This window comes from Engraulis encrasicolus, chromosome 12, assembly GCF_034702125.1.
Source record: "Engraulis encrasicolus isolate BLACKSEA-1 chromosome 12, IST_EnEncr_1.0, whole genome shotgun sequence".
In the NCBI taxonomy this organism is placed as follows: Eukaryota; Metazoa; Chordata; class Actinopteri; order Clupeiformes; family Engraulidae; genus Engraulis; species Engraulis encrasicolus.
This window is the reverse complement of record NC_085868.1, coordinates 52,588,125-52,599,809: the sequence shown is the minus strand read 5'-3', so window position 1 is coordinate 52,599,809 and position 11,685 is coordinate 52,588,125. Positions and strand designations below refer to the sequence as shown.

At 44.8% G+C, this 11,685-nt stretch overlaps 1 protein-coding gene across 4 annotated transcripts in view; it reads right to left on the bottom strand.

The window, feature by feature from the left end:
- The window catches only part of itm2ba (integral membrane protein 2Ba), a 31,334-nt gene extending 19,733 nt beyond the window's left edge, over positions 1-11,601 (bottom strand). For 2 of the 4 annotated variants that reach the window (XM_063212442.1, XM_063212443.1), the window contains exon 1: positions 11,412-11,601. In XM_063212442.1, the coding sequence (XP_063068512.1) occupies positions 11,412-11,498 (87 nt within the window). In that variant the 5' untranslated portion in view covers positions 11,499-11,601. The remainder of the gene's footprint in view (positions 1-11,411) is intronic. The other 2 variants (XM_063212444.1, XM_063212445.1) reach the window with 1 other exon arrangement.
- Positions 11,602-11,685: the final 84 nt, after the last annotated feature.

The window sequence follows — 11,685 nt, the reverse complement described above, 5'->3', positions numbered from 1 at the left end:
ATTACAACATGACTTAGCAGCCAGGCTACATTACAACGTGACTTAGCAATGTTACAGCAATCTTAGCAGCACAGCAGTTTAGGGTTTTGCAGCAGCACCAACGGAGTGTTGATCATGATATCTACCTCTGTTGATGTTTCATCACTTTATATAATCAACGTTATACGTTATATTATAATCATACATAATATACATTACTGGATAATGTCATATGAATTGGTCATGATATCTTGATTTCTTCCTCTGCATTGATGACAGCTGATGTTATCATCGTTATGACTGCACAACTGAGTTTCATAACATGAATTTCAAAAAGTGTCTTTCAGTTTTTTAGGCAAAAGATTATTACACCGCCAATGAAGGGTCAGCAAATTCAGTGTGTGTTTTTCTAGATTGATGAATGTCAGTTTTTTTTTTATCACAATTAGGAGTGCACAATAGGAGTTCAAGTACAAATGCTGTGTTATTATAGTGACTGATGTTTTGGCGAGCTTTTATTGTGGCGTCCCCAAAGTCCCAGGGGGCATTGTACTGGTGGACTGGTATTGGCAACACCACGCAATCCCCATCTCACCCCCCTGACACTGTCATCACGGAAAACACATCCCTCTCTTTCCTTCTCTTCTCCCCTCTCTCTTTCCTTCTCTTCCCCTCTCTTTCCTTCTCTTCCCCTCGCTTTCCTTCTCTTCCCCTCTCTTTCCTTCTCTTCCCCTCTCTTTCCTTCTCTTCCCCTCTCCTTTCCTTCTCTTCCCCTCTCTCTTTCTCTTATCCATCACCCCCCCTCTCTCTTCCCCTCTCCTTTCCTTCTCTTCCCCTCTCTTTCCTTCTCTTCCCCTCTCTTTCCTTCTCTTCCCCTCTCTTTCCTTCTCTTCTCCTCCCCTCTCTCTTTCCTTCTCTTCCCCTCTCTTTCCTTCTCTTCTCCTCCCCTCTCTCTTTCTCTTATCCATCACCCCCCCCTCTCTCTCCCCCTTTTCCTTCTCTCTACTACCTCTTCAATCTTTGTCCCTCCCCCTCCATTCCTCTCTTTCTGGTGCCCCCCCCCCCTTACTTCATCTCTTTCCCTCTGTCTTCTCCACCTTTATTTCTTCCCTCCATCTCTCTCTTTCTCCATCTCTCTCTACCGTTTTTACCCCTGGCCCACACATCAATGCACTTGGTTCCCTCCATCTCTCTCCCCCCTCTCCAGTGGAAAACTTCTGAGAGAGAGAGAGAGAGAGAGAGAGAGAGAGAGAGAGAGAGGGAGAGGGAGAGGGAGAGAGAGAGAGAGAGAGAGAGAGGGGGAGGTGTTCCAGTGTTCTAAGGGGTTGCCTGTGTTTGTGTTCTTCCAGGTCACTCGTTTGATTTCCACCCTCTCTGATGGCACAGTGGCAGCACACACACACACACACACACACACACACACACACACACACACACACACACACACACACACACACACACACACACACACACACACACACACACACAGGCAACCCACACTCTTAATCAAACACAGTGCACGTGCATGCAGCACACACACACGGCTTTAACAACAACACCATACAAAGACCAACACACACACCAACAACCAAACACGCGCATGCATGCACATGCACACACACACACACACACACACTTATGATCAACCAAACAATGTCGGCCGTTAGCGACACCATTGCCCTCTCCACTCCACTGATGATTCACTCTGCATAAACTCCAGCACCACTCGTCTTCACTCCACTTTCACTGGTCTGAAGAGCTCTACTTCACCAAGTGTGTGTGTGTGTGTGTGTGTCTGTGGTGTTGTTGAAGGTGTGTGTGTGTGTGTGTGTGTGTGTGTGTGTGTGTGTGTGTGTGTGTGTGTGTGTGTGTGTGTGTGTGTGTGTGTGTGTGTGTGTGTGTGTGTGAGTGTGCTGTACTGTGTGTGTGATTAACTCTGTGTGTGTGTGTGTGTGTGTGTGTGTGTGTGTGTGTGTGTGTGAGAGCGTGTGTATGTGTTCAATGAGGCTTGCTAATATCCTGGTAGCATCCCGGTGCCACTTGTCTGTCTCGTTCTCTGTTGACAGGAACAGGTTGGTATTTTCCTATGACCAGGATGCTGAAACTACTGACGAGGTATTGCAGAGATACCCACCAGAGACAAGAGGAGAAGAGAGGAGGAGAGGTAAGATGTGAGAGAACAGAAGAGAAGAGAAGAGAAGAGAAGAGAAGAGAAGAGAAGAGAAGAGAAGAGAAGAGAAGAGAAGAGAAGAGAGAAGAGAAGAGAAGAGAAGAGAAGAGAAGAGAAGAGAAGAGAAGAGAGGAGAAGAGAAGAGAAGAGGAAAGAAGAGAAGAGAAGAGAAGAGAAGAGAAGAGAAGAGAAGAGAAGAGAAGAGAAGAGAAGAGAGGAGAGGCAATAAGTATGACAAGATGAGAGGAGGAGAGGTAAGAAGCAGGCTGAGAAGAGAAGAGAAGAGAAGAGAAGAGAAGAGAAGAGAAGAGAAGAGAAGAGAAGAGCTCAGTTGCAAATGGAGGGCATTAGTCTACTTTATCTTTTAATACTAAGGGGGGCGTTGACAGGCTTATCATGAGGTCAAGGGGGCGTTGACAGGCTTATCATGAGGTCAAGGGGGTATTTGTTCAAAAAAGGTTGAGAACCACTTATCTAGCAGTCAGTCTAGAGCCATCTTAAATTCCACACTTCAACAACTCAACTCAACAGGGTCTTGGAAAAAGGGTCTGCTGCTCTTCAGCCTCTTAGGTGCTCAAGCTTGAGGACAGTAGTGAAAGTGAAAGAAAGGGGGCGTTGTGGCGCAGCGCGCTAAAGGCTCAGTTATGCTTCCTACTTGTGCCACAGAGTGAGCTTGACGCAGCCATGATGCAGTTAATTCTTGTTTATGCCCTGTTTTGAAGCACGGTCTGCGCGATGTCATTCCACGCTGAAACTGCCTTCAATACAAAGAGTAAACTAGACGTGTCGGTTGTTTTTTAGCATCACAGACTCGACGAGAATGAAAATGAAACATTAAATCTTTATATCACGTGCATGTTTGATCGCACTGGCAGCCACAGTAGTAGTTTGGAACAAAGAAGTGGCTCATTTGTCGAGGACGAAGCGGAATGTTTCCTCGACCTCGGAACCACTGTTCAACTGTCCAAATAACTTCAGCGTCGTAACTTGCAAGCGCATGTGTTGTCTTCGGTTCGTGTAAATAAATCAAACAACAAAGCACGGGCAACTTATTTAATGAAGAGCTCACAGTCCGTAGACCGACGAAGGTTAGAACAAGGAAGTAGCGCTTGTTCTCGACTCGAGGACAGAGCAGGCTGGTCGAGAGGACCAATCAGAGACCTATTTTCGCCCTTTCACGCCGTCGCTCCCTGCGTCGAGACACAATTTTGGGGAGGTGCCCCAGAGTACCTGCGTGATGGGGGGGGCTTCACTACGTTAACTGCGCGGCTCACTGCATCATGATGCAGTGACGCTGATCTCGAGGCATAAACCACCCTTAAGCCCCCCACATTTGGGGGTAATTTCCCGGCCCTGGCTGCCCCATCTCTCTCTCTCCCAATAATTTCCTGTCTACTCTCACACTGTCCTGTAATAACAAAGGCCAAAAAGCCCCAAAAATACTTCCCAACAAAAAAGAAAGTGAAAGAAAGCCCAACTGGGAAACTCCAACTCGCATTATCATTGTGACACAGCACTCCATAGCACACAAATGCACACTGCGCATAACAAAATTACATTAATGCCTCACCCGTGCAAAGGGGCAGCCCCCAATGGCACCAGAAAGGGAGCAGTGTGGCGGGGCGGTACCATGCTCAGGGTACCTCAGTCATGCAGAAGGATGGAGGAGAGCACTGGTTAATTACTCTCCACACCAACCTGGCAAGTCGGAAGTCAAACCGGCAACCTCTGGGTTACAAGTCTGACGCCCTAACCGCTCACCCATGACTTGATTTCAACTGAGGTCTACTGGGGGACGGTTAGTTAGGGTCAGGAGTTGGCCATGGGAACAGAGGGTCATGTGTTCAAATCCCTCAGCAGTGGGAAGCCTTGTCAGTTGACTTAAGTGACCCCACAATAATCCTTCAGTCCAGTGACAGGACCTTATACCCAAAATAATGTAGTGTAAGTCACTCTGAAAAAAGCTTCACATAAAAGAAATTCACTGTCTTACTCTTACTATCCTAGAAAACACACACAAACACACACACACACACACACACACACACACACACACACACACACACACACACACACACACACACACACACACACACACACACACACACACACACACACACACCCTACTGGAGTAGTAGCAGCCTGGTGCTTAGGGAGTTGGGGCCTTGAGAACAGGAGGTCATGGGTTCAAATCCCACACCAGTAGAAAGCCTGGTCATGTCACGTGAGTTGACTGCAAGGGCATTGAACCCCACCATACAGTATCTCTTCACCCCAGGGGACACCATGCTGTGCCTAAAATAACTAAGTCACTCAGGGAGGGTGAAAGCAGAGATTCTTTAAGTATATAGAGATATGCCATTGTAATAGGTTGCTATGGGCACCTAACGTGACCAGGTTCCGGTCTGCCTAAAGGGACGTGTCATAATACTCCTAGCATTGAATAGAACAGTCCTTAGGTCTGCCTAGGTTTGCTTAAAGGGGGATTTCTTCCCCTCCCCCTTGCAATAATAGAACCTGGAAACAATGGGCCAATGGAACCTCTCTCTCTCTACTCTCTCTGGCAAGTGTCTACTCAACTTAATACACTCCACTCTTCCCACTAGCCTCAACACTAGGGATGCACCCATACCACTTTTTATGAAAACCGATACAAGTACGAGTACTTTAATGTGTGTTCTTTGCCGATACAGAGTACCGATACCGATACCTTTTAATGCCAAAATACAATGAAAATAAATGCATGGCCTTGTTTTTTCCACCTGTGATATTTTTATTGTCCATTTCCATGAAGATTTAAATGTTAGTAAATGTATGAGGTGGCACTTGTTTCCATGCTGCTTTCAAGTCCACAGAACGTGACAAGATTTTGCATTGTTTTATGTAATAGCAGTATCGTTCCTGGTATCGGCAAGTGCTTGATGAGTACGAGTACGAGTATAATGAGCAGTATCGGGTGCCGATACCGAATCGGTATCGGTGCATCCCTACTCAACACCTCACATGCTCTCTACTGTCAGGACCAAGCAAGCCAGCACATTTAATTCAAATTAGGATTCTCAATAAGCTTTAACTGATACTGTCCCATTTTTGGAAATATGCTTATTTTACACCTCCCCTTGAGTTCAATAAAGGCCAATTTATACTTATTGGCGCTGACGGTTGCAGAGCCTGTGCAACCGTCTGTGCGCGACCACACCCCCCGCGCAGAGGCTCTGCAACCGTCGTCGCGCGCCTCAAAAAAATCCTGACTACGCGACAGACGGTTGCGAAGGTCGCAGAGAAAAGGCGCTGTGATTGGTCGTCTCGATAGTACTTCCTTCTTCTCGTGGCGGCACAGTTCTCCGGTAGTTTACGAGAGCCAAACTGTCAATATTCTGTGGAATACGAACACTTTCTTTCTAGTCTGTGTAAATAAATGAAGCTACAATGACTGAATTAGTAAGTAGCAAACAAACAATACATCAGTTTAGCACTCGCAGCACAATGCCTGCACTCTGACTACTGTACTGTAGCCTTGTAGCTATGTAGCCAAATGTAGCTAACGACATGAGACCTCGTGCACAGATCTATAACATCAACAGTGGTTAGCGACCGTAAGCAACAGGCGCCGTTGCTGAACTATAATCTGCCCTTAATAGGGTTTTACCGTTCTCCTATACTTTCCGTTGTCTGGGTATGCCAGTGCAAATTCTACTTCTAAGCTAGCAGTCAACATTGAGTCCTATGAGACCAGTTAGCCGCCAGCTGGTCTCATAGGACTCAATGTTAACTGCTAGCTTGGAGGTAAAATTTGCCCTGCCATACCCAGAGAACGCTTGAAAGTACAAGAGAACGGTAAAATCCTATTATTTAACTCCATGCTAGGTGTAAAATTAGCTTATTTCCAAAAATGGGATGGTATCACTCAGTCAGCAGAGTTAAGCTAAGTTAGGTAAAGATGGGCGCTTTCAACCAAGATGACCTGTTTTCTGAACTGAACTGACCTGATGTTCCAACTGTAGGTGCTACGTAGAGGCATATCAGCAAGCCGGCATGAGGGCGTTACAAATTATGGATAGCAAGACGCACACTGTTCACTCGTGTCGTTCAAGAATATCCCGACCTGATTCAAAGCTATGGTGGATGTAGGCTACAGTCTGTGTGTGTGTGTGTGTGTGTGTGTGTGTGTGTGTGTGTGTGTGTGTGTGTGTGTGTGTGTGTGTGTGTGTGTGTGTGTGTGTGTGTGTGTGTGTGTGTGTAAGAGTGAAACAAGCATTGCGTCAGACCCAGCAGGTCTCCAGGGAGACGAGCAGCCTTGTGGGTGGTGCGTATGTGTGTGTGTCTGGGCGTGCATGAAAGAGGGATAGAAAGACAGAGAGAGAGAGATAGAGAGTGGGAGATGAGAGAGGAGTGGAGAGTGTTCAAATGAACATGTGCACGAGCGAGAGAGAGAGAGAGAGAGAAGCAGAGTGAGATGAGAGAAAGGGAGAGGGTTGGAGTGAACATTTAGAGAGAGAGAAATATACAGACTAGATAAAGGAGAGAGACACCTTGTGAACAAGGGTGTGTGTGTGTGTGTGCGATAGAGAGAGAGAGAGAGAGAGAGAAAGAGAGAGCGAGCGAGCGAGAGAGATAGAGAGAGAGAGCTAGAGAGACAGCTAGAGAGAAAGAGAGAGAGAGAGAGAGAGAGAGAGAGAGAGAGAGAGAGAGAGACAGATAGAGAGAGAGAGAGAGAGAGAGAGAGAGAGAGAGAGAGAGAGAGAGAGAGAGAGAGCTCCAAGCTAAGTATTTAACTCACAACACACTCAGCAAGCTGATACATGCTGCTGCTGCTGCTGCTGTGTTGGTTGGAGGCTCCCTCCCCCCCCGACCGTATAAGAAATTCATGTGCGTTTAACATACGCATGTAGGCCTACAGTAGCATTGGCCAATAATACGTAGGCCTCTATTCTGTCCTACAAAGGTAAAGTACTTAACGACATATTTTGTCAAAATTGAGTTTAGACTGAAAACGATTACACCTCTTTTATCTTGTGACAAAGCCTTATGGTCCAGATGTGTCCCGTTTTAGAGATATTGCTCAGCCAAATTTGCAGTAACTACAATATCCAACCTAATACCGAGGCTTTGAAGGCATTTCTCTCAGTTGCAATGTTGGCGTAGATACTGCACTTCGCCTTTGTAGGTCTCTACTGCTATAGTTTCTCAACAGGGGTGCCTGGGCACCCTGGGGTGACTTGGCTGATAACTAAATTGTGCAATATACAAATTTGTCTAAATTGATAAGTTAATGCTAGTCAGTGGAATCTTTCATCTGCCATGTACGCACAATAAAGTAAATATAGGTTGCCCCAGTCAGCTGCAACTTCGAACATAGGTCGTGTGAGGTCTCCAAATATGTTACTTTTTTAACCTTGTGTGGTATCGGGTGCGATGCCATGTTACGGTTTGTTGGTTTGGGTGCCTTGAAATTTTTCATGAAAGGGTGCCTCGCCTAAAAAAGGTTGAGAAACACTGCTCTACTGCATTGGCCAATAGCATGTACACAGTGCACAGTGTACTGAGTGCCTACGGCTGTCTTACTCATCCATCCCACCCATCTCTTCGGCTCTTCTCAAGAACTCTGCCCAGCAAATCCAAATCAATCATTAGCGAAAAAAAGAGAAACGAAACCAACTCTACACACACACCACAGCCTGCTTCTCCAACATGAATGTTATGCTAAATACGTACGTCATGTTTCACTTACTCTGCACTCTTTATCTACGGCCGTCTTACTCATCCATCCTCCCACCCAGTCTCTTCTCAAGAACTCTGCACAGCAAATCCAAATCAATGATGAGGGAAAAAAGAGAAACTAAACCAACTCTACACACAGCACAGCGACCGTCATGTTTCACTTGCTCTGCACTCTTTATCTACATAAATAATCCACATCTACAATAATAAATAATCTCCATAAATAATAAATAAATACATTTTGAGCTACAAAATAGAAATGTCAGCTACTGTGTTGAGTTTCTTTTTAAGATGTTATGTTGTATATAGATAGTACTGTATGCTATACCTGCAGCATTGATGAGAGGCATACCTTCTATCTCATTGATATTGCAAATTGTTATTACCCATGTACATACATACAGTATAAACACATCCCGGTCCAATCTATGGAAGCTTGCGATAGTGGATTTCACTATTTGGCTTTGGGTAAAGATTTCACCTCATTCTGTTAACACACACACAGACACACAGACACACACACACACACACACACAGACACACAGACACACACACACACCGCCTGCTAAGTTACATGACTGCCAACGTTTGATGTGGTTGCTGATGGTTCCTGTGGTTTACTCGGCGTGGGAAGTGTGAACCCTACATGTTTTCTATGTGAGCCACAGGTGAGTTAGCAATAGCATAGAAGGCTAAAAACTGTCCTTTGTATAGCCAGCGCAAGGCAAGGCAAGGGAATTTGTATTTCATACACAGATGCAGTTTAATGTGATTTCACAAAAAAATAAAATTAAAAGGAATATATCCAACCTGCCAAGAATCAACAACATTTTTTGTTAACTTAAAAGTTGCCAAACATGACAGAAGTTACAAGCATGGGCCAAGGCCCCAGAATCAGATTTTCATGGAATTTACATTTTTGAAAATGTATATTAGATAATATTCACATGTGCAAGCAACTTACTTGATAATTAAATGTAATAAAAAGTTTTAAAAAGATTTTTAAAAAGACCCTCTCCCGGGAAAAAGAGATGCAATATGTTTGTGAAGTTGTTGTTACATAGTTACAAACTATAAAACAACAATAGATGTAGCTGCTATGTTATGTTCAGTATATGAACTGATAAGTTATGTCAGTCTGCCCACACACACACACACACACACACACACAGCTTTGGCTGGGCCAAGGACAAAGTAATTTGTCACCAATGGATACAATGTAATAACTGATTTCAATGTAATAAGGACCTGATTTCAATGTAATAAGGACCTGATTTCAATGTAATGTGGACCTGATTTCAATGTAAAAAGGAGGACCTGATTTTGCACCCTTCTCTCCGCAGGCCCAGGACAACTGACCTGCTTGTTTCCCCATGTCTGCTTCCCCAACACACACACACGCGCACTGCTCTCTGCCTCTCTCTCTCTGCTGTGTTTCCTCAGTATTCTGCTTCCCTAAGCCGCCCTGCTTCCTCCTGTATCCCCCACATTTGATGACTCTTTCAAAAATGTATTTTTCTGAAGCCCTCACAGACCGGGGCACGCTCTCTCTCACACACACACACACACACACACACACACACACACACACACACACACACACACACACACACACACACACACACACACACACACACACACCGGTGCTCAGGCTTCTGCAGGTCAGCATGCAACTGCTGCTGACACACACACACACACACACCACGCGAGGCATTTTATTGAACAAAGAATGTAAGGTCATAGTCCTCTCTGGACCAAAGTCCAACTAACATCACCTTTCTATTTCCTTATTGAAAAGCAGAGAGAGAGAGAGACAGAGAGAGAGAGAGACAGAGAGAGAGAGAGAGAGAGAGAGACAGACAGACAGAGAGAGAGAGAGACAGAGACAGACAGACAGACAACACAATGTAGGCCAACTTTACTTTAACTAGGTACAAGTAGAGCATCAATATTCAGAGTTGAAGTCTTAAAGTTTACTTCAGTTTGTTTGGATATCCCAGTTCAGTTCCTCATTAACTGTATGTCTGCTGTTGTCATGATTCAAACAGGTTATGCAAGCTATATCCATTAACTTATGAGGGTGTGGGTGGGTGGTTGGTTTACACATTACACTGCTCTCACGTTTTGCCTTTGTCTTGATTAGACAATTAAAGGGCCAGTTAACAGCACTTTGTATTAAATGTTATTAGTTTTGTTGGTACTTCCACTGACATGGTGTGTCCTGGTGGACTTTACTCCACTCTGCAACCAGAGCAAGTGAGACCCTTTTCAGGCATGACTTGAAGCGGAAGTTGATGTTGCAAAACTGTCTCCCACGACTGTTGTCGCTTGTCGGAGATGGCGCACCGAGAATCCTCCTCCAGTCTACCGCATATGATTCACACACAGCATTTGTCATCTCATTAACAACATCGATGCCAAATTCATCCAAATTCACATGAGACTCAGCACGGGCAGATGGTGCTATTTGAAGCTTCCACGCAAAGACTTCCCTTGGTGCCAAGACACAGAGACAGAGTAACAGAAGGGGAGGATTTGTCATAGCCGGGGTTGTCTGACACTTGGTGTGAATTTTGGATGGAATTAGAAAACACGATGTTAGTTTCACAGATCAATTTTTAGCCCATAGCCTACGGATCCTTTAACTGGAGCGCGCGACTTCCGCCTTATATCCGATGCTTTCACCCTCCATATTTTCCCAACTCAAAAAGGCAAAGAGAGAAAGAAAGCAAGCAAAATAACAGGGCAGAATATGAGAACATGTCTTCTAAAAATGTAAACCTCGTTGATTGTTTTATTTGCCGAGCCCGATCTTGTATTATGGTGCAAACCCAGTCCGCTTTAGGTATCGTGAAGGCTTTAGCTTTACACGTTTCAGATAATCTTTTCATCTGGTCGGGTCGGGGACGAACACAACATTCCAAGGGAAGCTTTCAACAACACGACATTTTCAGTTGATCCTACAGACTATTGACCGCGGGAAAAGTCCACACAGTACACGATTTGTTTTGTGTCATGCCTGCTGTTTGCAAGCAAATAAACATAATTGTGCAAGTGAGTAGGTTGTAGGTTCCAACTTCACTCAATGTTTGAGCAACTGGAAGACTGAGTACATTCTGTGTTGTCAGCCATTTTCCGAGCCACGGATTAGTCAAAACAGACTGTGTTGTTGGTTGTGCACGTTAAAACAAACCAGACAACTGCAAACTTTTGGCATGTTCGGATGTTATTGTTCCTTGCATTAGTTCTGCGTTGCATAAATTACTGACAATTGTCCACTAAATAATTTCGTCTCACCTCAACTCGAAAGACGAAACCATAGCTCAATGTAATCGACACTCCTTCGAGGCCCTGAATTTGTTTAAGCTGCGCTCGACATTTGTTTATTTTTTCTTCAAGGATAGCCTACACGACGGGACATAAAATAAATAGCACCGCCATGATAATGCTTCACATGGTAACTAAATGGATATCATAACATCTCTATTTAGAGTTGATTGTCAGAGGTTGGAAGAAAAAAACATAATGGACAACAACTTACCTGTTCAGTTGGGATCAACGCCTCCTCTTTCCCATCCTTTTTCAGGTCCTTTTGGCCAAGAGCGCCATTAAATGTTAATTTCACCATGGTGAAAAGGAAAGTATAAAGCGAGACGAATGATCCCCTGGTAGGTCAAACCTCCTCTGTAAGCACCCAGCCTGGCAATGACGCATTTAAACACACAAGGCAAAAGATCATCGATTCCTGACGTCGCCACTAGGCGGATCTCTCTAAACGTATCTGACCAAAGAAGATATCAGCAATTAACCAGTTC